This window comes from Manacus candei, unplaced genomic scaffold, assembly GCF_025592945.1.
Source record: "Manacus candei isolate 608988 ecotype Guabito, Panama unplaced genomic scaffold, ASM2559294v1 h1tg000050l, whole genome shotgun sequence".
In the NCBI taxonomy this organism is placed as follows: Eukaryota; Metazoa; Chordata; class Aves; order Passeriformes; family Pipridae; genus Manacus; species Manacus candei.
Window position 1 is genome coordinate 14,297,759 of NW_026138098.1, and position 27,596 is coordinate 14,325,354.

Here is a 27,596-nt window from a genome sequence, read left to right on the forward strand (position 1 = left end):
TGGTCCACTGCACTCAGGCTTGCCCTGGTCCCTGAGCACACATAAGTCACTGCAGTAAGCACCAGTAAATGAAAGTTTAACATCTGCATGACGCAGAGTTCAAAAGGCAAATGAACTTGGGGGAAGGGGATTACAAGCAACTAAGAGACATGGCTTAGGGTATGCAGCCTCTCTGTTAGTACAGCATTTTACAAATCCATGGAGAAGGGCAGCTCTGGAGACCAATTAAACCAGTTGTTGAAGCAAACTGAGGCATACTTATTTTAAGTGTCCTAATTTAAGGATACTCTCAGACTCTTCTCTAGTCCCTATGTCACATGCAGTGTAGGATCTGCTCTCCCAAGCACACCAACCTGCATAGCTTTGGAGAAAACTTACTGAAAACCCAGAAGGAACAGAACGCCCTCCCCATCCCCACTACCCTGTTGGGCACTGTTAGGGGTCCCTAAAGCAACGAAGCTCCAACACCACACATGGATGTCAAGGCACTTCCATGACTGAAAAGATTATACAGAGGACTAAGCACAGTTCTCCCCCTCACAGAATGAACAGAAGATCCAATACTCTTGATACACTTTTACTATCTTTTACTCTACTTAATCTCCCTTATGGGAATCATTCTGTTTGCAGACCCTAAAAACATCCAGTCCAGCACCACTACACAAAGAGCAGGAAGCCTCCTCCCCAGCTCAGCACAACCACAGGATGATCTTTGTAGTGACACAGAGAAACTGTGGACAAATCAAAGCAGAACACCTAAGAAAGATTCCTGAAGCCAGAGAAGCTGTGCTTTAAGAGCACAAGTCTCTGACACATTTGGGTGTACAAACACTGTCCATTAGAGCAGCAGTCCAGCAGTGCAGGACTATAGCAGACACAGCAGAAAACCCAGCTGTGGGTCAGGAGCACATAGGATACTTTGTAAGGAAGCTTCACACAGAGGAAGATATCACTGGAAAGCAAGAAAAGTTTCAGTCCTGCCCATTAACAGCTGGGGTTCAATAAGAATACAACCCCGACTACTCTAGAGAGTCCTAGTCCCAGCAAACTTCCAGGTCAGGCAACTGCAGCCTCTCCAAAGCCATTTCGAATGGCTAGAGTTGGAGGAGCCTTCCCTGCTCCTACCCCACTGCACACAACTACTTTGAGCTGTTTCTGGTCTCTGTGTGTCCATAGTAGAGAGAGTTGGTGGGTTCTCAGCAGCAAAGGGCCAAAATACTTTGGTGGTTGGAGACTGATTCTACAGCAGTTCTACACCAGCAGAACTACCTGTCCTGATGGAGGAGATCTCAGTTTACATCAGGGCAAGCGTGAAGGGAGAATCAGGAGAGCATGTCAAATGTTTAGGAGGAAATGGAGGTTATAGGCCATGTTCAGCCTCACTGAGGAACAAATGCATCCAAACTCTGGCAAGAAGGATGCGGACTGTAAGGGAAGAAAAGCTTCAGACTCAAGTGCATAGGGAATGCATATGGGTGAAATATGGGCTCTTGCAAATAAAACAGAAACTACAGAGCTCCCCAAAGCAGACCTTGCTAGAAACCAGATATTATCTTTTTGATATTCACACTCATTAGACAGCAAGTAATAAAACCTATTAGTGAAAAATTCATCTCCCCTGCCCCTTGCCCTGGCCCTCCCCCACCACATGCCCTCCTGCTCTGATCCTCTCTCTCTTCTAGGATGGCTGTGATTTGTTCTGAGAAGCGACAGGTTTATAGGTTAGCCGACACCTTCTCTCTGTGGAATTTTAATTAACTTCTCCCATCGTCAATATGTTAAGGAGCAGGGTTCCCATTATACGAGGTCAGCAGCGTGTTTCGGACCTTGCTATATCAGCCGTCAAATTGAAGAATTAATGACGTGGCTAATTGGCTCTAATTCTCCACACCTCCCTCCCTAAAATATGGAGGGGTAAGCGGGGGTGCAGTAGGATGGCCCAGTGGGAGAGGCTGGTACAGTGCACAGTCTCATAAAAAAATGAGAGTGCACAATTTAAGCTCACTTGTTCATGGGGTAGCTGTTCCACCACCTCCAATTTATCACCCTGCAGGGAGGAAGGGGGGTAGGGGTGGGGAGACTGAGGGTAAATATTGTGACAGAGAGTGTGCACAAGCATGCACACCAGGGAGAGGAACACTGTCCTGACAAGAGGCCACGGCAGCAGGTCATCACTTAGGAGTAGGAAGCAGCATGTCACTGGGCCCTAACCAGCCCAGTGGCCTGAGCCACAGCCTGTCTGCTTGAAAAGGGGCCCTTGCAGCACAGAAGACAGAAGAGGGCTTCTATCTCGCATCTTGCAGAACCACGAATGCACATGGCACTTCTTCAAAAACACTATCTGTCTCAAACACTCGGAGCAAAGGAACAAGGGAAGAGCAAAATCATAGCAAGGCTGGAGTGTCATTTCCCTGATAATGCCATCAGCTCTGTATCACTATGTTTCTGCTGCCTGCAAAACAAGCTTGGAGATCTAAGAACAGCAGTTGTGGGAAGTATTTTGGTTTTGCACAAGCCTAAAATTCAGTAGTTGCAGATATCACATTGGCAGCAACAACAGCTCTTCTTCTTCTCTTCCTCAAGCTACACCGAAGAAGAATCTCTCTTGCATGCAGAAGACCACCTAAACCAGGGAACCAAAGAGATACATCGTTGCTGGTCGGTGTGAGATTTTAAAAGTTAGAGTTTAAGTTTCTCAGATTCTCACTTCCTCAAGAACAGGAGCACTTTGAAAAACATCCTGGAAGATACTGCTGTATGTACTGTCCTTGCCTCCCATGCTGAAGTTGTAGTTGTAGAATTACACCTGCACTAGAAGCACAGAGATACAGACAATAGAGGCTGGAAAACCTCATCCCCGAACTCCACTTCATCTTTCCCAGTTCAGCCTGTTCAAAGAAAACTGAGCTTTAATCAATGCATACAGCTCTTAAACAGGGACCTTTTCGCTCAGCATCTCTTCTGCCAGAGAATGAGAAAACAAGTTGGCATCTTTTCAGCACAGAAAAACTCAAGAGGATCCAAGTCACTGCTTGCAATTAGCAAGTCAGAGCTCGTTCAGCAAGAAAGAATGAACAGGTCCCACCTGAGGTGCTAAGAGGAACACAGGGCAATCTTCACGGCCTCTTTATGAGTGGATCACTCCACTGTTATATGAAAAAAAGATCATATGCTCTTCCCTGAGCACCTGCTGCAGGCAGAAGCACTTCACCCAAACCAAGTCCCTGAACTGTCACATTGGTGTCTCAGAAAGATTTGTGGACGCACAGCCTATCCAACTCCTTTACTTCTCTCTGTTGGAAATTGGGAATAAAGAGATCTCAGTTACCTTAATAATGGGCTGATAGCAATGGACCACACTCGATCCTCTGTCTGCACTGTATGTAGACACTGACCAACTCTGCCCGCGGACAGGGACCAAACCTAAAGAGAGAGATGCATGTTATGCCACATCATCCAAAACTGCAGAAGGTAGGATGCACGCTGCTAATGTTGTGCTGGAAGACCTGCCAAAATTGCCATGCCTACCCTCCCCAAGTTCCTCTCCCTGAATTCCCATTACTTATTTTTGAGGAGCAGAGCCTTCAATCACTGGCAGAAACATCTCAACTTATGAGAATGACGTTCCACCCGACTGGTTAGGGAGAGAGCACCCCCATCACCACTTGCTCTCTAGGGGCAGCACTCAACACAAAGTTATCACCTGCTATAGTTAAACAAACAAGAAGTGGGATTTGTTCAAATATGTTCTCTTGAACAGTGTGGAAAGACTTTGTAGCACCTCTGAAAAATTTTCATTAATATTATCTATAAAATTAATTGTTCACCAGCCTGTAAAATAGTTTTCTTTTATAAATCCACCCCCTTCAGACCAAGTTTAAGTGTACCCCAGGCTGTTTTCAAATAGGTCCCCCTTGCTCACTGACAGTGTGAGAAAATCTCTTCCCTCCCCCATCAGTGTAAACATGCACATCCCCTTCCACCAGTTCACCCCTTTGTTTCTGGGTCCTAATAAAGGCCCCAAAATTCTTGCTGGAGCCTCTGCCTGTGGCCCTCATTTTCTCCACCTTGCCATCATTCTTGGCCCATGGGAGGCAAGCCCCCCCTTCTCTGTAACCAACCCCCAATGTTTCACTTCAAGACTTCAAAGCAGGGAGTGCCCTATTTGTTTGTTTGTTGATAATGCCCAGGATTGCAGGCTATTCTTGTCAGCGGGGAATTTAGCACCTAGTGTCAGCAAAAGCAGCAGAAAAGCTTAACTCCTTTAAGGCATCCCTATCTCCTACAGGTTAAAAATATTGCTCAGAGCACACTATCTGCTGCCTATCACACAGGAATGTACATTAGCAGCTCTTCAGGGCTTAGTCCTAATCAACACTCGGCAGAGCCCTCAATAGCTTAGACACTTAGAGCCCCTTTAAAAGGCTGGTAGGGATTCCCTTCCACCCTCCAAGAGTCTCATTCGTGCAAACAAGAGAGCCTACAAAAGAGATGATAAAAAATAAGAGGTGAACATCTCCAGAACATATGCTGTGGGGAGCACTGGGTGGGCAAGATCTCACACTAGCTCCAAGGAAAACAGCCTTAAATTCCCCTCTGGCCTTCAGGAATTTGTTCTCAAGGTCGGGGATGTCTGTCCTCCAGCTGTCAGAGAAGCAGTAAAAAGGAATTTCCCAGAAAAGAGGCTCCACAGACCGGAGAGGAGCAGCCCTGTTAAAGTGTGAGACAAAGCAGCATCAAGGCCTTGCTCCCAGGAGGCAAACAGCATTCCCAGTAGTGCCTTTTGCATCTGAACACTGCTTTACTTGGGAGTGATTTTATCCAGGAGTACATCTGTACAGAAGGACAACAAAAATAAATAGGGTCATGCTGCTTAGCAGCCTGTCAGGCAGTTACCCATTTCCACACGCTTCCTACAAAACCTTGAAAGAGACATTTAAGTCTTCCTTTGCTCCGACTTCCCCTCTTGCAAAAGAGGAATAGCTGTTTTTCCTCTAACCTCCGTCAATGCTCTATGAGAGGAACTAGGGACCAAGAGTATTCATCAGCCTACCCTGAGCAAAAGCCAAAGTTTTCAACATACAGCAAACCAAGAACCATTAAAAAAACCCCAACAACCCAGACAAAAAAAACCCCACCACAAATAAATGAACATTATTTAGGAACATAGGAAAAGACATCATGCCATCCTTTACAGAGACTGAATATGTATCAGAGAGTAAGTTAAACCACACTGTACCACAAAGCAAGGATGGGTTTGAGACACATAGAGCAAATTTCACATTAAATGGCACAGATCTCCACTACAGTGTAGACAGATATACAGTGAAAGAAGCAAAATATCAGCTTCTGCCTTCTGCATGTCCTAGTTTAAGCCAGTAGCTGATGTTGCAAACCCCTGCCAAATTTCTTCCTTAAAAGCCTGGCACAGCAAGCATCTTTTCAGAGACATGAGCCTATACTAAGATAACCAGTGCTCCTCCTGCAAGGAGTACAGGCTCCCAACAGTTCTGCTGACACTTAAATATTCATGGCACAAGACCTCTGAAGTCACCTCTGCAGCAGCACCTGCAGCTGCTGAAACATCACTGCTCACCTTCGCTGTTCGGTCCCGGGAGCCACTGACAATGAGGCCACCTTGGAAATCCACACAGTTCACCTCCTGCTCATGCGCAGAGAACTTGACACTGTAGGAGCCATGGATCTTGTGAAGGACAATACTTCCATCCCTGAAAAACAAATCACCAAACAGAGAGTTTGTATTAGCTGCATCTCCCCTGGACACGCACCTTTCACTAGCGCTTAAGAGCATCACAAAAAGACCAGGACTGGTCTCTCGTAGAAGCTGAAATTCATGTAGCATTATTAACCCTCCACCCTTCACACATCACCTGTTCTCTTGTGATCCCACATCTGGCCACTCAAAGCCTGATCTGATGCACGTGAAAATTTTCCTGGCGATCTTTCCACCTTCCACTTTGTGTTAAGCTGCAGAAACTAGCAGAGCAACCATTCCTCCTCCTACTACTCTGAGCTTGCCAGAATACTATCTGTATGCTGAATGGTTGGAGTTAAGGGAACAAGTTAGAGGACATTCTCACCCACGTCCAAGTCTCGGCTTTTCATTCATTTCAGAGCAGCCATGTAGGGTGCTGTACTTTGAATTGACTACACAGACATTTAGACTTTTTTCAAACAATACTGTTACTGGAATTTTAAATGCATGCCTTCATTTTCACCTGAATTTTGGGCTACAGTTCATGGGGGAGAGTCTCACCATATCCAGGGCAGACAGCCATGCTTGTCTCTCCCAGCTCCGTGCTTAACCACTGTGTATTTTAATGGCTATAACTTTATAAGCAACACGTCTGTCATTTGCTGTAGCTGAAAAAGGCCAGTCAGATGCAAAATTAATTGGAGAAGTGTGTGTATGCTGGAACGCTTGGCAGTTTTCCCCCTCTCCACAATTATATCAGTGGATCTAATAAATATATACTTGTCCCTAGAAAGCTTTCTGCACCACTGCAGTCCCAGCTAACCAGCAGTACTGATTATTAGAACAGTCTTGCTACCCCGACTCTAACAGGGAAAGAAATGAAACTTGCACATCAGTCAGGCGTGCAATCAGTCAATCCCGATTCAACATCCTGTGGATGTTTATACAAGTTCAAAAGAGAAAAGGACACTTTATAAGGTCAACAGCATGAGACTAAGCTCCTTCACTGCTGTAGTAGAAGCTTTTCCAGGACAGAATCAAATTATAAGAGAGGAAGCAGCAGCAGTTGACCACAGCCAAGCATGAGGACACTGTGTAACAAGACTGGCCCCTCTGCTCTGGGCTGGAGTTACACAAAATCTTTCCAACTTCAGTGCCACAATCCTTGGGCTCCTTCATTCATGCAACTTACCCCCCTCCGCTGACGATGTGGGAGTTGACAAGAACGAAGCGACATACGTCCTCCTGGTGGCCAGAGAAGATGGCTTGAGGGTGACGCTGCAAACCTGTACCCTCTGGACAGATGGGGTAGGCCTGGATGTTCTCTGCTTGAGACAGGTAGAGATACTCGCCATCCAGCTCCATCCACGGCATCAAACTGTAAATAGAGAGCAGGTTGAGGGCATGCAGGAGTGGGGAGAAGAAAACAAAACAAAACAATCTCACACGCAAAATAAAAATAAAAGACTGCATATGTAAATATATGAAGAAAAACAAATGCCCACTCAAGAAAACTGAAGTTGGAGTTGCAGGTCACATACAAAAGCAGACCTTCTCCAGCAACATAGGAAGCAGGTTACATTGCAGGCATTTTTCTAACCAAGAGCTGAGGAAAAGGAAGCATGGAATCTCTGAAGGAGAAGGTGGTCAAAAGTCTAGTGAGGTTAGACAGGAAATAGTTAAGGGTCCCTGAGCTTGCACATGAGCCCTGTACTTTTTAAGAAACTAGACTCTCAGGCATTGGTGAGCTGTGCTAAGCACTTCTGACAGAGCCTTCAATATGAGGCTGTTGGAGGTATTTTTCTACAGGCACACCTCTTCCACTGCTGAGCCAAAAGGATTATTTATTCTTGAAACAAAACCAAAATACAGAAGAAAACAGGCTACAATGCACACTTAGGCAGTCAGACCTTTGCTCAAGATCTTGTTTTTGTGTAGCCGTCAGAGAATCAGCAAATAAGATTTCTGGATATAGCAAGGCCAGATACAAAGAGACCTGAGGCTCATGTCCTATGGGGCATGGATGCATGGAATTGCCTGCACTCTGCAGCCACTGCTGAGTGCACCAACACCCACAGAAACATTGAGCAAAACCAGCTTTCAAGCTATTCAAGAACAAACTGTTTTGAAAGCAGGAGGGCTCCTCATGAAAACCTGTCTCCCTCTTTTTTTAGATCATTCATCCTCAGAGGTCATGCTTTTCTGCATCATCAGAGCCACTACATGCAGCCATACCTCACAGCATCACAATGAACAACCAGAGACAAGCAAGAGGACAAGATTGCTCATTAGACAGAAGGTTCCTGCTTGCCTGTGTTCATCTCCAATAACAGGCTTTTAGTCACATGGACAAAGTAGTTGAGTTTATAGTGTCCATCTGGGACTTGATCATATGCATGGAAAAAAGAGGCATCTTTAGAGCAGCAGCTTTGGTTTTAGGCCGTCTTTGATTTCCTCTTCCTTCCTCCACTCCTACACATCCTCTAAAAGCAAGTGAATATCCAGCTTACCTAGACTACAGCCAGTTTCTGTGGCTCTCTTTTTGCTGCAGTTTAGCTTTTTACCTTTTTCTATGGCTTTGTCATAAGGAGAAGTAACAAATCTGAAGCAGGACAAATGAAAATTAGAGGATGCCATTTGGATGGTGGCCTCATTAAATCAGTCCTTGCCTTTTCACTTGGGAAGCTGGTTTAGTAATGATCTCTAACATCCACAGAGCCTGTCTTCACAGATGGTTGCAAGCACTTCAAAGGCAGGTATACAACCTGCACCAAAATCCACTCTGCTCATTACAGCTGTTCCCAGGACTTTAGAAAAGAAGTGGCACATTATCCATCACTTCAATCTACACAGCACAAAAAGGCATGAAAGCTCAGTAGAAGGTCCCTGTTCTTCAGCAGCTAACAAACCATAGTCTTTCTCATTTTTCCTTCAGTCTGATGATGAGAAGGCTGAAAATTTACATGTGCTGTTCAGACAAGAGACCTATCTTATGCTTTGCTTTGAAAGCCGAGTATACCTTTGCAAACAAGAATTTAACAATGATCCCCTCTCATTAATGTCAAATATACTTTTTTTTTAAGTGAAGGAGAGAAGCCTAAGGTATCAGAATGAAGAGGCATAAGGCCAAAGAATGTCAATTAGCATTTTAGATTTGTACATCCAAATCAGGACCAGGAAAAACCACAGGAAAAAAACCAAGTATTTTGAGGGGACACCTAAGCCCACATCTGGGATCAAGGTATGCTCATTGTGAGAGCAGGACAGAAAACTGCTCATGGAATACAGCAGTAGATATGAACACAACAGTTCAAGTCTGTAGTAAAGATTGCTAAATCCAAGTAAAACTGTACAGGTCAGATCAATTTCAAATTACTCAGCATGAATCCTTAGGTCAAGGCAGCAACTCTAGTTACCCCACATCCAGCTGGCCAGCAACAGCTAAAATAGGCCAGCAACCCTATGTAGCACAAGGAGCAGAAAACATCTCATTTCAGGGCATGGGTACAAACCCAAGGCCCCACAGCAGCGGTCACAGAACAAAGATGAGGAGAAAGAAGCCACTTGCTTGCATTTCCATTTCAGGACTGTCTCCCTCCGGCAGCGTCCGTGCCTCCAGTTCTGAGATACTTTCACCCTCTCCTTCACTGGAATGCCAGCAGCTCTGCAGACAGAGGAAGAGAGATGAGATTAGCAAACAGGAGTGATGCTATCTGGACAACAAATGCACTCGAGCTGGTCACAGGTAAGCTCTCACCCTGGTTCCACAAACCATGAACTAGCAAATGCTGATGGTGCCAGAGCCACACCACAGCAAGCGCATTCATGAGAGCTGAGAAGAAAGGAACACTGAGCAGAGTGGGGGATTATTAGCACAGAAAGTCACTTCTGATGATCACTAGTGTACAAGCCTTAAGTCTGATCAAGACTTGATCAACTATACTGAATGCAACACAGGTTCAGACAAAATGTAATCCAAACAAGATGACACAGAAAAGAACTACCAAAAGAACCAGTACATCACTCTTTTAATAGAGACTAAAAAGAGCCAATTAAGGACAACACCACACAAGAAAAGATGGAGGAAACACTAGTCAGGAGAACACTGAAACTGGAAGCCAGAGGAGTGTGTCTATCCAGAAGGACTAGCAAAGAAACTGCTCCAGAGTCTAACCTGTCTGACAATCACATAACCAGATACAATAATCAGAAATCAAGATGTCTTCAGACTAAAGATAAAATACATTCGTCTGTATAAACCACCCAATGCAGACACACACCAAGACAAGCTATCTTTTGCAGCTGCTCACCAAAGGATAGAGAATTCCAGCACATCACTGGAAAATTCTCTACTTACAGTCAGACAAAACTACTAAAAGAGAGACTACAGTTTTCATAAGCCGTTGCTGGGATACAAATCAAAGTTATTGGGATGAGCTGAAACAAACCAAAAATAACACAGTTCAAGAAGTGACAAAAAGTAGGTACCACAGAGACCTGGGACGAAGGTCTCTTTAGAGTCTACATGAACATACCCAGTTCAAGCAGCTGTTCAATACCTGGTTTGCTTCAATGTTCCACAGTTGATGAAAGATGGAGAAATAGGCAGCTTTAGCTCCCATTTTTCTCATATCAAAATTTAATTATTCCATATCCTTGGTGGAGCTGCTTAGGTAGAAAAAAATCAGAAAACTACAAACAAGAAGAAACTCTTGAAGTTATCCTTCTTAACTAGGAGTTGTGAACCACTTCCTAGACTGTAAGAGTTTATCCCCCTTTCATGCATTTCTCAACAGTCAGTGTTCCCAGATGCATAGGATGAAGGGAAGATCCTTAAGAGATGGGAATTGGTGCCCGATCAGAACCAGTTCCCTCCTCCCCTCCCTGTAGTCCCCTCAGTCCACTTCCCAAAAGTGGCATTTTTGGATACTCTGTCATTTTTAAAACAAAGATTAGCTCCCTGTAAATAAACATCTTCTGTGGTTGTTAATGGGTGTAGGAATCTCTAACCTGGCCCTGGGGTCTGGCCAGACTCTTATTTTCCCAGCCTTCCTTCCATAGCCTCAGGCTTCTTTTTCTCTGCTCACCCTTCCCTCCTCTTTTCTATGCTTTCCGGCACTTAGTCACCATTATAATTTGACTGCATTCCTGGGCATGTGACCCATTTTAAACAAAAACAGAAACCACACACAGAAAAGCTTTTCGTCCCCTAGAAAGCCATGCAACTTTAACTTTATGATCAGTAGAGCCACACCAATTAAAACTGAATTTAAAAAGCTACAAGCTCTTTATTTCTCATAGCCATTGAAAAACAAACAAACAAACAAAAAAAGCAAATAGAGAGTCAGCCTAGGCTGCAAGAAGAGGAATTCCTTTTTTAAAGGGAGCACTTGCAGGAGCTCATGGGGCCAGATAGTGTCTGAGATGAGGAATGCACAGCACTGAAAAGTCAGGTCAGGTCTACTCTCCTCATTGCTTATTACTCTCCCAGACAGAGTTCAGGCTCTCCGCCTACATCCAATTCCATTCATTACTCCAAAACACTTCTCCTCCCCACACTCAACCCCCAGTTAAGTTCTCCCCACGTACAGATTTTAAGTCACCAGCTTACACAGTGATGGAAAATGCACTCACGCCACAACCCCCTTCCAACACGTGCTAGCCCAACCAGACATCCTGAGCTCAGTGCACAAACCCTACTAAGACTAGATGGAATTTCCAAGGCTCTGAAAAAGGTGAATCCAAGGTCAAAAAAGCAGCCTCCATCTTACACTGCTGGTCACTTTTCTGGCTGGGAGGCAGGCCTTGGTCCTCCTGCTGCTGAAAGTGGAATTTCAGAAGAGTCACACGTTGGCTTGGCTCAGGGTACCAGTTCACTACCATGCTTACTCCTGCAACAGACACCTCATTCTTCCACAGAAATCAATCTCCTCAATCTGGAAGGGCTGAGGGTTGTGTGGGGAGGACTATTTGGGGGGAGGTCTGGTGGGGTTTTGGGAGGGTTTGGTTTGGTTTTTTGTTTGTTTTACTGTTAATAGATATTTTATTCATCCAGCCTGCCTCCTCCATATCACAGCTCTGGATCCAGTTAATTTAAACATGTCTTAAAAGTATCCATCTTTTGTTTTCCAGGCATTTTATTCAATCAAAATAGAGGCAAGAAAAGGGACATATGGAGAAAGTTGATGTAAAAATTGGACTGATACATCCCTCCCCTTTGGCAATGCCAAGGCAGCAGAGACTGAACTGCAATGATTTTCAAGTGCTGGTCAGAGACATACAATCCCCTATACCAGAAGAGAAGTTAAATGGAGCCCAGCGATGGAATCAAGTATTGAGATACAATTTGATATTTGTTAATAATTTTATATTTTATTTGATTCCTCAACAGCACCCCCCACAGTAATTCCCAGGATACAAAAAAAATGTGATGAGAATCACTGCAATGCATGAGAACAGTTCTCAAATCTTAGAAAGTTAAAAAAGGCATCACCATATAAACTTAATAATTTGATTGGAAATTTCCTTTTCTCCCCTACAAGAAACTATTTTGCTTCAATCATGATCAACACACTTCCTACACATAAAAACTTTTAAGAATTGTTCCATGATAGGTAATCAACAGACATCACACATCTAAACACAGTGGTTGACTTAACCGTGCCTCTCACTTCAGCAACTGTGCTGAACACCCAAAGATTCAGGAGACTAAAGCACCTTATGAAGCCAAATACTACATAAAATGCTGGGAAGGGACTACTATCCACTGGCCAGTGAATACTTTGACCTTTCTTAGTTTGCAATCCAGCAAAATACTAAGCCACATTCCTAAAATTCAGTACACGCATAAGCGCTCTGTGAAATCAAGATCTTGGCATTCATGTTCCCAGAGAAGCCACCCAACAGTGAACTTCAAGACTGCTGAAGGCTGACTCACTGAGGAAGGACTGCTATTTTTAGCAGGACCTACGCAGCCCTGCATCAGAAAGCAACTGAAGTACAGTCCAACATCCTAGAAACATAGGATGGAGGAACCAGTGAACACTGAATGTGAAAACTCAATGAAATTCAAGAAAAATGTTCTTAAAACACACTAGTGTGCATCATCTTACACCTTTGCTAGGGCATCACAGTATCAACAGCTGATAAAATTACATGGCAAAGAACACGCAAGGCTACCTTTGTTATTACCTAATTAATCCAAAAAGCACTCTGTTGGGATCCCAAACCATACAGTGCAATATTTGACCTGACCTAACGTGTGTTTCCCGTTGCACGCACTCCTGATGGAAGTTCCCCTTACAAAGACTCCCTTACGCTAAGAAAGAATATTTCTCACAACCTGAGAGGGAGTTCCAGGAGAAAAATCATCCCAAGCAACCCATTACAAAGGATTTTTCATTTCCCCCTTCCTACCTCACCCCACCATACAAAAAAAAAGCTAAATGTATTTTGCTCAAATTATGAATTTCCTCTCTTTCTTGGCAGAGTTGCCAAAAGAAATGTAATATTCCTTCTGGAGTCCATTTCCCAGCTGCTGAAGTGAGAGACTGGGACTGTCCCCACACAGCACCACTGACGCAGGTGACTTCAGCCACCATGGCAGTTGTTGGTCTGGGCCTCAAAAGAAAGCAATGAAAGAATCACTCAGCCAGAGTCCAAGCACATTGCCTCCTAAAGCTTCATATCCAACAGATTTTGCCTTCATTTATCCCCTCCTCACACAAAGTCCTTTGCCATCAGAAATGGTATTTCTGCAATAGCGAGAGCTTCTGCACTTCACTGCATCCCAGGGAGATTTCTACTGGCCATCTACAATTTCAGCATATGCCAAAACAGTGGTGCCTGCAACAACACATACTGTGTTACAGAAGGTAACACTGACATGTCATACCGTGTATTTTCCCAGCTGCATGGGGCATCCTAACCCAGCAAAATCCTTCACGTTTTGCTACATTTTAACTACCAAAGAGCTCATCTGGAAATGCAAATCTGCAGAGACCTGCTGAGACTGAATTTCTTCCATGGACAAAATCTGTTGTCTACATAAAGGCTGTCACCGGCCTGCCTCAGGCCTGACTGGAAGGGTCATACAGAGAACAAACAGGTCACAGTGGCTAAGCCTCACTTTCAACCTTGGCCCTGTGGCAAGGGTGGCTAACACAAGGACCAACTGTGCTTATTTGTGTAATTGGGACACACCTGTTGAGGGGCAGGGTCTCAGTGCAGCCACAAGTCACAGGCCACCAACAGACAGCCGAGAGGGAAAAGCTATTTATGTCAGAAGCTCCTGTTGCTGTCCTCAACAGGTCGGCTGGCTTTCAAAATGTCTCTTCCAGGACAAAAATTCCAACTGAATTCCTTTAGCACATGACCCTTATTTAGCTTACTGCCACGTTCAGCCTGTCTTCTGTGCTCCCCCCCTCCCTACGTGACACAGGCTCAAATAACTCCAAGACAGAAGAAAGTTCTACTGACTGTTCTCTTGCTGTTCCTTCCCTTCTCTAGTGTGTCTATGCCATCTCAGACAGTACCAGGCTGTGCAGGTCAACTGCTCCACCAAAAGCTCTCACGAACAAGTCATCTCATGAAAAAGAGACTCTAACAATACCTAGGGGTGCAGACAAATTTCTGTACACACAGTAAGGACACACACCTTCACACAGGCTTCCAAAAAAACCACCATCACCAGGACTGAGCCCGACCACTCCGCCATCAGATGCCCTCTCCCTTACAAGTGATTGCAATGGGAACATGGCTAGAAACTCCAGGCAGGGTTTGGACACTCTCAGGGACCTATGTTGGCTTTTTGGAGATGAAATTTGGGCTGCTTCAAAAAACGCATGGCCCTGGAAAGATCTGAGAAAACGTGAGGCTGCTCAAGAGCTGTCATGTGTATTCTGATCTGAAAGAGTAGACTGTCAGGGTAGTATTTGGATAGAATGAAATAACCTATAGCCAGTTCAACAGAGATAATAGTGACAAGCACAGCACACATATTTTAACTACATAACTATTCTGAACTACATAAAATTCTTCCACTTTGAAATTGTGAATATTTTAAGGGAAAGGTAAGCAGGCCTCAAAGAACTCTTACAAACTTCACCTGCCCAGAACAAAAAGAAGTTCCAATGCTGTGGAGCTGTCCGGGAAGATCTGTCCTGCTTGGCATTAAGAGTTTAGAGTAAGAACAAAAGTAAGCACAGTTTATAAAAGCTGCTGACTTTTCCAGCACAAAGCAATAGCTGCATGCTCTCTTCCAGGCTTTTGTCATTACTGCAATATCTTCCCCAGAGTACTCCCTTCTGCATCATCTACACCAGTTCATTGCCTACTTTATTTCTGTCTTAATGTAATGAAATTTTGGTAAAACAAAAAAGATGAAGGAAACTGAAGTAGCTTTACAAGCATTCCCACTCCCTCCCCTTCCAGTGGTGAAGGCAGAGGTCTTCTATGATTGCTGCAGTTTGCATTTGGATTTGACTTGCACAGATTGGCCATTTCCTGCTCCTGTAGGTGTATACATTTTTCCAAGATCTGGAAAAAACACAGCTCTTATTAACTCACAGAAATGCTTACACAAGCTCTTAAATACTCAGAGATGATAAATTCATCCATTAATGGATCTGTTTTTCTGAACTGGAGAATATACCATGATCCTAGAAGGCAAGGCAGAACAGGGGATGGGGGAGAGAAAATATACAGTGGAACATTTCTATATTTTGACTACATCTATTAATACATTACAAAGAGCAAATTGTCAAGCTATTTAGGTTGCAACTTTTAACTTGCCCTCTAAAATTCCTTTGTAACAAAGAGGAAATAAGTTTAGCCCAGCTGCAACTTTATTCCTTTCTTCCATGCTTTAAATAAAGAACCACCTTGCAACGAGCTCTTTGCCTCTCCAATTTCTCCAGTCCAAGGTGGTCCAGCAGGCAGGCACTGGATAAAGGCTTAAAGCACCCTCTGCTATTCCTGGCTCTGACACTGACCTGCTGCACAGAGGGCAGCTTGGTTGACATCTCTCTGCCTCTGCTTCACCTCCCAGCCCTTGTTTACCCTGGCTATTTAGGCAGCAAGCTCATCAGGGCAGAGACTGCTCTTGCTGGGCCTGTACAACAGCTGGCAAAACAGACACAGGCTACAGGACACAACTGTAATATCACTATACTCACCAAAAACCAAAGGCTTTGTGCTACTGCTCAGCTACAGTTTAGCTCCAGAAAGTGTTGTAAAGTCTTAACTTTACTGTGATATGCTGCCATGCGTTTTTGAAACAAAAACTGCACCTTTCACCTTACCTCTTGAAGATGGAGCTCAACTTTTGCTTCAGCTGCTCCTTTGACAGAGTGAAGTAAAAATCTTCAGCATAGGGACTATCTTTTTACCATCCTCATAACAAGGTCTTTTAGCAGTACAGGTCTATATATAAAAGTAACACCACTATACAGAAAAAGTGGCAGCCTGATACAGAATGATGCATAGGATAGGTGCCAAGAAGCACATCCATCTAGAACCACTCTGTGCTTCGGTAACAGTGACACAATATTCTCTTGAACATTTATTTACTGCTGATTCAAAGACGAAAGAGCACATTTTTAACACCAAGAATGTGCTTTAAGAACCCTTGCAAGTCAGCTCCTGTTGTTCCTAACATACAGTGACTCCTGCTGATGCAAACCTAGCAACACCCCTCAGCCCACCAAAGGAATGAAGTGTACAGATACATCTCTCAAAGCAAACTTCTTTCTTCTCCTGCAAGTGCACAATTGAATCAATACCTTAAATACTTAATTTGGCTTACATCTGTGTCTCCCAATCAGCTGAATGTACCAGAAACAGCAAATATGAGAGATGGTCAATGTTGTGAATATGCCTTTGACAATAACAGTTAGTGTCTGGGATTAAATGCATCTCTTCCTTTGGCATCATTACAACTCAATTTAACATTGTTTAAGCCTAAGCATGTGTCCAGAGATAACCATAGCTGGCAATTTTTAAAGGTATGTAGCCAGGAAGACAAATAGTTTAATAATATAAAAGTTAAATAAAATCAAATTGTTTCACATATACTACTATTTTTCTTTTTTCTGCTGCTAATAGCTAGAGGTTTGCATCCAGTTTCTTATCAATCTTCTCTCTTCCCTATTTTGCCATAAAGAAGTTCTATAAGCGAGTGCTGACTGCAAAACCAGTTTTTTCACATACAAGATAAAGCCCTTTCCTTCTGATCTTCTTGTTACAATTATCAGAAGACATACCAAACAGAAACAACATTTTAAAGAAACAGTGTCATTTTCAACTTAATCACCCTTTTAAAAATGGGTAAGTGGGGGCAGGGGATAAGTTTCACAGCTATCTCACTCTAGGCTCAAATTTATTGCTATTTACAAAGCATTAACAGATGGCTTATCAAAAGCCATTTAACAGAAGAAATGATCAAACTATTCTGAGATGGGTTTTTGTTTTAAACTGTAAATACTCCCTAGACTAGTTTTTAACTTATGCCAGCCTCCAAGGGACCATCAGTTTAAAATCTAATGTTAGAACCATGCACGTTATTTTATTAAGTACATTAACCCTAAACAGTTCCAGCCTTTGCTTTCTCAATTGCTCACAGCATTGCACAAAAACCTCTTAAAAATAAAAACCAATGTTCACCTCATGCAATATTAGCCAGAACATGCAACAGAAACTTCAGCTCCTGAGTCAAAACCAAGCTTGACAAACTCAAGTGTTACTCCATATCACTAAGAAAGCACAGTTATCAAGAAGGTCCAGCTATCCATCATCTTCGTCACCATTCTATTTACACAGTGATATTTTAGCTTAAATACCTACTCAGCTCAAATTTAACCTTCAATGAGCAATCTACCAGGTTCCTACTTAGAATTACTATCAAGAAAGGCCATGTACCCAGAAGCTTACCTCAAATCCTGCCCCAATTTGTACTGGTGTGTTAAATAAAATACAGTATCTCTCTGCAAATCTTACTCCCTCAATTGCAAGAGCACCAATCTCAGAGATTGTTCCTGATCTTGGAGACATGCATGAGGAGCAAGTGCTATGGAAGAGACATGGCTAGTTAAAACCCTCAAGCTGCCACAGAGACTATCAAACTCTTCTTCAGCTAACTACAAATTTTACAGCTGTACAACTCAACACATGCACTCACACTGGTTCTTCTGCAGATGTTCAGATATCCAGATCCCCTCGTACTGCTATATTGCCAGAACTGTCTACCCTACTGGGGCAAAACTCATGCAGCTGCCCCCAGATGCTGGATCTCCACACAGGGAAAACAAGTGTTTGCTTTGGGGCATTCTCTGTAAAATCTAGCACACCGTTTCAAAGAATTGGAGAGTGCCTAAGCCTTCCATGAAGTTAAAAGTAATTAAAGGATTCATCCTCTGGATATACCTCAAGGTTCCTCCATAACCACTTGTAATGTCACTTCAGTGTGTTATCCATGATTGAACTCCCCAGGACTACAGCAGTGCTGATCAGTGCTAAAAGCGGCTCTCAGTACTAGAGTTGTTTAAGGAAAACTTGAAAATAGAACTCAGCACAAAAGTATATCCTAGAATTACTACAAAAACCCTGTACATAGCAAATCTAACAGCACTGAAATCCCTGGGAGTTCATGATACTCAAGCAGCCTTCCCTTCTCTGAAACCCTCTGACCCAGCAAACCTCTTCTGTAGCTGTTTATAGACCTGCATTCCTCTGCAGGGGGAAGTGGTGGTCCTTACACACACCGCACCTGGTCTGCCGTACACCTGATCCCTCCTGCAACTGAAGGAGCACAGTATCACCTTATTCTTAATGAAAAATACAGAACTTCATTTCCTTGGGAGACAAAATCATATATCACAGTAGACAAGAGTCCAATACACAGCCATTCTGCAGTGCTTATTCCTGCTGACTTCCAAGGGAACTCTGCTTAACTTTCAAGCTGTGAAGATTGAGTAGGTTGAAGTGCTGGCCTGAAAACCCAACACGAGAATTTTCACCACCACTAAAGTTCTGCTCCTGCCAGCAGGAGCTATAATTGTTTCTCTGAAGTCTGTGCTATTGATGAATAGTAATATGAGACAGCAAAATAGGGTTCAAAACCTGACATCCCTTCTTTTGAGTCATGTCAACACAGTGTTTACAGTATCGAGTCACTGGATGACGAACAAAATCCATGCCGGCAGCTACAGGAAAACCATAGCAAGGGATTTATAGACCCTAACACTCTAAACTTCCTCTTGGCATCCTTTAAATAGCAAGGAAAGCCACACTGTGGGGCTGTCTCTGAGTGGCATTTGGTACATAAACAGATTTGAGAGAGAAAAGGCAAACTCTAGGTCCTTACCAACCAAGGCCTAAGCCCCAAAGGCACTTCATCTAGAAAGACGCTGGTGTCATACACAGCAAAGCCAAGAGGGCTCACACGTCTTCCTAACCTATGTTGTGCTGTTGAACTGGAGGAAAAATAAAAATAGACACCAGGAAAAAAACCCAATAATCCCTACTCACAAAACTTTAAAACCCAGAAGCCATGAAGGTTCAAGAGTCACTTTCTCTGTGACAGATATCACCACTTATACCAGCAACTTGCTCTGTGAGGAGAGCCTAAGATACATGTTTCTGGGGGCCCATGCCCACTCTGAAGCCTTTTCTCAGGACACCATCCCAGGCCTTGCTACCTTGCAGCTTCTTCTCTGAGGTGTCTTTGAGACCATGGCAGGGGCTGCTGCTCAGAAGTGGTGAAGGCACATGGGCACACAGGAGCCACCCCAGCTGCACACAACAGCTCCCTCCATCTCCTCATGTTCCCACCTCCCCTAGGCTGATGCCCCTGAGCCTCTGCGTTTTGTTTGGAGCGGTCTGGGGACCAAGCTGATCACAGAGCCACAGAATTGTTAGGGTTGGAAGGGACCTCTGAAGATCATCTAGTCCAACCCCCCTACCAAGGCAGGGTCACCTAAAGCAGGTGACACAGGAATGTGTCCAGGTGGGTTTGGAATGTCTCCAGAGAGGGAGACTCCACACCCTCCCCGGGCAGCCTGTCCCATTGCTCTGCCACCCTCAGTGTACTTAAGTTCTTCCTCATGTTAAGGGGAAACTTCTTGTAGTTTAATTTATGGCCATTGCTTCCTGTCCTGTTGCTGGGCACCACCGAAACAGCCTGGCACCACCCCCTTAGTACCCTTTGAGATATTTATATGCGTTAAAGAGATGCCCTCTCAGTCTTCTCTGAACTGAACGGGCCAGCTCCCGCAGTCTCTCCTCACACGAGAGATGCTCCAGACCCCTCATCATCTTCGTGGTCTCCGCTGGACCCTCTCCAGCAATTCCTGTCTTTCTTGTATTGAGGAACCCTGAGTTGTACACAGTTCTCCAGGTCTGGAGAGGGCCTCACGCTGCAGCACTCCCGCTGGGCCTGGCGCTGAGGCATCCCGGGAAGCCCCCGCCATCCTCGTCCGCTCCCTCGCGGGGACAAGAGGCACCTCCCCCAGCCCTGCTGGGCAGCGCCGGGGCCGAGCCCGGCCCCGCCACCCCGGGGTGCCCCAGCGGCCGCTCCCTGCCGGGGAGGCCCTTCCTGTGCCCTCGCCGCCTCCCCCGGCGCGGGGACAGGGCGGCGCAGCCGCGCTTCGGGAATGGCCTCGCGTCCCCCGCCCCCCGCGGCCCCGCGGCGGCCACGCCGGGAGCGCAGCCCGCCCCTGGCAACCGGCTGGGCCGCAGCATCCCCGGCCTTCCCCGGCCGCCGCCCCCCGCCCTTCCGCCGGGAAGGCCGCGCTTACAGGTCGGTGCCGAGCTGGGTGAAGCCGGAGTTGAGGCAGCCGCGGGCTATGCGCCTCCAGAGGAGATCGCGGCCGCTGAGGAAGCGCAGGCGGCGGCAGACCTGGGCCAGGCGGCCCAAGGCCTGCGCGTCCAGGTAGGAGCAGATGAGGAGCAGCAGCTCCTCGGGTAAGGCCCAGAGCGGGGATGGGGGGGAGGCGGCCCGGGATCCCCCCTCCGCCTGGGGGGACCGGGGGCTGCCCTTCCTCCCCATGGAGCAGCAGCTCCCGCCCCTCCTCCCCGGGAGCCGGAGCTGCTGCTGCCCGGGGGAGGCCAAGCCATGGACGGGGCAGCCGCTCCCCAGTCACATGGGGCAGGAGCCGCTGCCTGTCACTGCCCCCTCCGGGGGAGGAGGCGGCTGCCGGGACCGGAGGGGGCACGGGCCGCCGAGCCCACCCTCGTTAGCGGATTAATTCATTAATGGGAGCCACTGGGACTCCCCCTGTGCAGCTGCCCCCCCTCCCCCCCACGACCGGCTCACGGATCTGTCTTCCGATCTCAGATTAGCAGTGTCACCTGATCCGAGTATTCATTAATAACGTGAGCAATTAATGGTGGGGACAGTGATCCCAGGTAACCAGAACATCTGCTCCACCTGGAGCAACCCTAGCTAGGCACTGCACTCCTACAAAGGAAGGTGAACAGCAAGGTGGTTAATGCTCATTAATTATTCTTGACCAGGGTCAGGAGCCCATGTCACTCACAAAGTGACGGCAGAGGTCATCTGGTGCTGCACAGCAGTTTTCAACACTCTCACATTCCTGGGACAGGTAACATAAGGGTCTTCCCCATGTAACAGCAGGCCCTGCTACAATGGATTTTGCCAGCACCCTTCCATGCAGTCCATTCCTCCTTCCAGGGCTCCACAGAGTGAAGGCAGAAAAGTGCTCGCAGTTCACACGTGTGTGTACACATACACCAGCACACCACCACGAAAGAACAGTTCATAATAACTGAGTCATTGTTGCCATCCACAGGAGCCTGGAGTACTGACAACGCAGAAGGATTCTGGTCCAAAATGGCAAAGTAGTCCTCCGCAGACAGTGGAGCAGGAAAATATGAGTCTAGTGTTGTGTTATTCTTTCTTATAGTACTTTCCACTCCACAGAAGCCTGAAATGCTGAGGAAATTTCTCCCTCAAAATTAAAAAATAGATAAATTATAAGAAGTTCATCATCTGCCTAGAATGCTTTGAACAGGTGTCACTTAGCCACCACAGTCTGCATCTCCTTTTGCAGGGTGGAGTAGGATAATAAATTTCAGCATATAATGAGGTTACCATAGCATACAGGCCTTGAGACAGTACTTGCATCCTGTTCCAGAAGGTCATCTTGTCTGTGTAATCTCAAGCACTCAAATATTCGTACAACTGAATCACCAACTCCAAGCCTCATATTTAAGAGTTTCAAAACTGGTCCATTTCCACTGAGTTTTAATACACCCTGGAAGTCAGGGAAGTTCCAAAAGGCAGCAAATTTTTTATCAGCATTTATAAGAAGTGATGTCCAAAGTAATTAAAAATTTCTTAAGCTGAGTTTGAGAAATTTTCACTCAGGTGAAATAACAGCACATCTGATAGAGGACTTGAGTAGCCAACTGGAAGGGGGGGTAATACAACAGATTTAGCTTAACATAAGATTATGGAACTTCGTGTGAATACAGTTTTATATTGACTTCGTTTATATGAAACAGTTCTTTTTGTAATAAACTTCGGCAATGTCTGAAGCATTAAAGGTATTAAAAGCTGAGTGGCTTCTCCATCTTAAATTGTTATTGTAAAGATATATTTATTATCAAGTTGGTCTTTTTCCAGTAGCATCACACGGAGACAGCTTCTGCACCCTCCACTATTTAATATTTTTATTAGCAACTTGAAAAAAATCTGAAATCATTCATAGCAAAACTTTCTAGGAGGCACAAAGCATGGGGCAAGAGGCAAAGGGTGGCTTATGGCTGCATAACCCTATGCTAAGTTTAGGCATAATCACATCATATGTATTTCAATCGAGCCAAATGTAAAGTCTCACATCTAGGAACAAAGAATGTAGGTCACACTGAAAGGATGTAACTCTATCCTGCAAAGCTGCAATTCCGTAAAGACTTCATTAAGATGAATAATCAGCTGAACGTGAGCTCCTTCTGCAGTGCTGTGACCAAAGAGCTAGTGCTGTCCTGGGAAAAAAACAAGAGCTGGGGGTGCTTTTACCTCTGATTTTGACTCTGTTGTGACTGCTTTGGAAATAATTTGTCCAGACAACATTTCAAGAAGGATGTTTAAAAACTCGATGGATTTCAAAGAAGATTGAATGTAAAAATGATTACAGGACTGTCAAACATGTTTTTTAGTAAGACCCAAAGTGCTCAGTCTATTTAGCTTTCTAAAGAGAAGGTTAAGGTGTGAGGTGATCATACCTTATGAGCACTGAAAGAGGAAGAAAAATCTGGCAATATAAGGATCTTGAGTTTAACAGACCAAGATCTCTTGACAGAAGGTGATGGGAAACAAAGTCGTAAGTAAAGCATCCTTTTGTAGGGATTAAAATTAACTATTGAAACAGCTTACCAAGATTTATGGTAGCTTCACCATTACTAGATTTTTATAAAACAATGCCAGTTGGTTTTGGTTTTGGTTTGAGGTTTTTTTCCTTAGAAAGAGAGACTGGCTAGAGCACAACTACTAAAACTTAACCAGGAACTCACCTGGTGAGTCCTAACTCAGGATATCAGACTGAGACAGTCCAAGGGGTCCCTTCTGGTATTAGGCTCTGTTGCTCTACAGAGGCAGCTTCTGCATAGTGCAGTCTCCCTGCACTGTGTGGCATCCAAACTCCTGTGTACACAGTCTGTGGCCGTGCCCCTTTACAAAGGAAAACTACTTGGTGCAGACCAGAAGGAGCCCGGGTGCAAAGTAACACATGCAGTGTGACCCTCTGGGATACCAGGACCAAGTATGGACAAGGGTATCTGAAGAAGGGGGGCCTTGGTTTTCTCCAGTTTGTGACCCAGGGTATAAACAACTATGAAATATTTGGCTAAAATGAAACGTTTTTGCACACAGTAATAGTGCAGAGGGTCAACTATGCTCCAAAGAGGATACACATACATACAATATGAAGAACGAAATTATGATACGTTTCTCTTAAATGTAGCATTGTTTTCTAGTATGGATAATTGCCTTACAACATAGTAACAATAGTTATTCTTTGCCCAAAACATAGATATCATACATTACTTGGGGTTTTGGTTTAAGAGAAATGGACCTGCAACACTTGTTCTCAGGCGTGGTTTCAGCTACTGTGCCTGCTGTGTGCTGAGCTGTCAAAGCTCTGCATCATGGGCTAAGAACCCAAAGGCACTGATCTTCCCAACAATGCAAAAGTTAGTGCTTATATAGTCTGCAGGAGCAAGAACCAAGGAAGGTTCTGAACCATTACTAAAACTGTTTTTGTAGTGCAGCGTAATCATAATAATGTATCCTTTCCAAATCCTGCAGTCAAAGATCCCAGTCCTTTTGTGGCTCATGACCACTCTGAACCTCTAGAAAAGGTATAGGATTCTGAGCTCAAGTAGCAGACCATTCCAACATCATGGCTTGCAGAGTTTGTAAACTAAAAATCAGAGGGCTTATATCTGTAAAGCTTTAACAGCACAAGTCAATGAAACTCAGCTTGGAAGAAACACCATTTGAATACCTGCCTGTCAGTTTTATTTTTTTTTCTGTCTTCAAGGGGTTTTATTATTTGCAGTGCCCTCAAATACACCTTTCCAGCTAAAGACACATTCATGTGGACAGCTCTTTGTTTTGTTTTTCCTTCCAACCAATGCTTTTGTGTATTTCTGAAACTTAAGACACCTCCTCTGCTACTACAGTACTTATCTGTAACACCATCGCTTTGAGGGATTAAAGCAGGTTACTTGTTACACACTTAGATCAAGAGTTATCTGAGTAGAAAGTCTATCCCGTTAGGGTTGGCGGAATCTGGTTTTGATCTTGAGTTGTTTTGATTTTCTGTGAGAGCAAGTAACATGTTATTTTAACTTCTGAATAAGGTGTGCTACCTGACTGTGTCTCTTCTGTTTGGCAGAAAGGATTAGAAACCTCCACGGAACTTGCACTCTATTAAAGCAGAGTGCTCACCATTGAGAACCAAGGGGCTGAATTGTTTTCAGATTATATGTGTGTGTGTGTCTTTCCCACATCAAAGACTTTGATGGAAGCTGTTCACGCTATTGTCAGGAATGCAGGGATTGGCACAAAGGTGATTAGTAAAATTGCTTTTCTGCAGGAGAAGCACAAAAATTACCAAAGGATTAAAGAGGATGAAATTAAAAGGTTATGCTGAATTTGGGGGTAAATTTTCTCCTTTTAAATTTTCTCCCAAATTACACATATTGATTTGGTTTTACCTATAAAAGGTCTGCCAGAAGAAACCAGGATTAGAAACTGTTTGGTATTGGTTCTGTTAAAGAGAGATAAAAAATCTTCCCTTAAAAATATTCTCAACAGATCCTATTCCAAACCCCATCCACAAGGAGCTTTAATGAGTACTAGGGGCAGCCAGCTACTAGCCATCCATACAAGGTTCTCAGCAGCCACAGGATTGGGACTTTTAGTCATGATTGTGCTGAAAATCAGAAAACCAAGCAATTCCATAAATCACTTTGTCATCAGTGATGCTGTTTGTTTACTTTTCTCACTACACTCTTCTGACAAAGATACTAAACTGAGGAGATCGCTTTCATTATCCACTTGCTAGGCACATGCAATGCTTTTGTATTTTGATCAGCAGCTGAGCTGCTTGAATGGTTTGGAAAAAAAGGCAATAAAAAGGGATTCTCAAATATTTCAGTGTATCAAAATGAACAGCCAAGCCTTCCAGAAGCTTTCTTGCTTGGCAGAACTGCAGTGCAATTAAAAAAGCGTATCACCTCCCATAGCCAGCAGAATTGTCTCATCTTGCTGGTTTAGACTCTCTTTATTTTGCATTTTGTTTTGAACAATCTTCTATTATTTGCTAAGTACAAGCCATATACCTGTTTCTTGTTTTCGCATTTTGAGTTTTGTTTGTTTGTTTTACTAATCTGTTCTTCCCTGGAAGTCACACAGAATATTTTGTTTTAAACCTCATTTATCAAAGTATTATCTAAAGCATCTGTTCAGAAAATGTTCATTTTAACTGTTTTCCCAACAATGACCTTCTTCCTCCCCCCCAGGCCACATCAAGTTGTCACTCACCAGACAGCTGTGGAATTTGGAATCATTCCTTTTAAACGCTTTACAATTCCAAATGGTAGATTTCTAATGGCACAATATGATTGCCACAAAGATCTTTAAATTTCCCAATCCTCCAGGCTTCAAAGGCTGGACCGTCCTTGATCTCCTGAAGGAATGCTTTTGAATCTTGTTCTTTTATAGGGGCTACCTATGAAGATATTTTAGGGGCTTTTTCCTTTCGTACTGAGGAAATAAAGGTTCAAATACCCACTGGCTTCTTTGGGAGTAAGACTGAGACTTAAAAAGTTATTTCTAGGGATTCTCAGCTCAGTTTCCATTAATTTCACAAGCAGTTCCAAAACTTTCTGGTGTGTTTATAAAGCAATATAAGTATCCTTGGCGTAGTAGTGATTATACTACTGTTTCATCCTGTGTCTTCCTTCCATCCACATGGCTACTTCATGCAGATCCTCACCTGTCTGACAGTGCCCTGACCCATCCTGTGCCCTTGGGTACAGAGGGGTCCCTTGCTCTTGGAGGATTCTCCGTTGTTGTATCACTTACAAGGTAATAATTTGTTCAAGGAAAGTGAGCAAACCTAATCCTACAAGCAATTTTGGGTCTGCCTTGACCAGGCAACCAAGACAAAGCCTAATTACTTACAACAACTACAGATTTGCAGAATTATTAGGGTCCTAGGCTTCCTTCTCTCTTTCTCTACAGTGAGAGGAAACATTTCACTATTAGTCCTTTCTTGTACAGTAGGATTTCTGAACCATTTCTTGCTGGTTAATTCTTTTTGTCATCACTGAAACACAGAATTCATCAATTTGAAGTTAAGAGATTGATAATGCAGCAACAGGAATCTGACTGATGCTAGAAAACAGCCTTTACTTCTATTCAGTTCAGCTTATGCCAACCCATAAGGCAAGTTCTACCCTCTGTCTTCTTATAAATGAAGCACACATATGTATAAAAAAAATAAAGGAAGGTATCCTCCTGTCCACACACTGTAGGTCCTAATCCTTCAGTGGAGCGCCACACTAGTGCAAGGTCTCACCTGGCAGATTCATCATAGGTTTGGGGCCTTCAGCTGTAACCCCCTTGGAGAAAGCGCTGTCCTTCCTACACTGCTACAGCACCTCACATGACATGACCTCTGCAGTGACTGAGCCTCTCAGATATTATTATAAGGAGCAGATAATGCTTTGTCACTGCAGTAAGTGTATGTTTAGGTATCTCGTATTGCTAATGCATGTAATTTTAAAATAGTCCTCAGCCTAACCTCAGGTTTTGTGACGACAATAACAAACTGCAGGGACAACTGATTACTCACCCAGTTTATGGGTCAAGGAACAGGCCTTAGATCCTCATTTACACAGTTTCTTATGATCATGTAAGCCCTCCCTCTAGAAGACTATTTTTATTTGTTTGTTTAGATCAGTTAAAAAAAGAAATCCCAGATCCCAAAATAGAGAATGTTTTCCTTTGGAACTGGAAGCAAACACACTTGATGGCTTTAACATCTGCTGGACAATGCGTGGATGGGTGGTGGGCACCTCACACAGTTTTGTGACAAACACATGTGCGTACAGCGTGTCAGATTATAAATCCAAGAATAAAGAGTCATTAAAACCTCCCTTCTCTAGCCCACCTGCCATGAAAATAGGCTTTTCACTCTATCTATTTAAACTGAAAATGAGTTTTGGGAAGAAAAATGCCGACATTCCAGGGATTCAAGTCAAAATCTCCCCCTCCAGTAAAGGGGGTCTGTCAATTGAACATAGATTGATCCATTGTCTGTCTCCCATCAGGACCCACAAGCCACCTCATGCA

General features: G+C 44.2%; 1 protein-coding gene across 2 annotated transcripts in view; it reads right to left on the reverse strand.

Annotated features, from left to right (window-relative positions):
- FBXW4 (F-box and WD repeat domain containing 4) overlaps positions 1 to 20,866 on the reverse strand; it is a 60,993-nt gene extending 40,127 nt beyond the window's left edge. Inside the window, exons 1-5 of one of the 2 annotated variants that reach the window (XM_051800003.1) lie at positions 20,509 to 20,866; positions 9,285 to 9,380; positions 6,909 to 7,094; positions 5,597 to 5,729; positions 3,329 to 3,423 (exon numbers count right to left, since the gene is read on the reverse strand). In XM_051800003.1, the coding sequence (XP_051655963.1) occupies positions 3,329 to 3,423; positions 5,597 to 5,729; positions 6,909 to 7,094; positions 9,285 to 9,380; positions 20,509 to 20,759 (761 nt within the window). In that variant the 5' untranslated portion in view covers positions 20,760 to 20,866. The remainder of the gene's footprint in view (positions 1 to 3,328; positions 3,424 to 5,596; positions 5,730 to 6,908; positions 7,095 to 9,284; positions 9,381 to 20,508) is intronic. The other variant, XM_051800002.1, reaches the window with a different exon arrangement.
- Between the last annotated feature and the right edge of the window lie 6,730 nt (positions 20,867 to 27,596).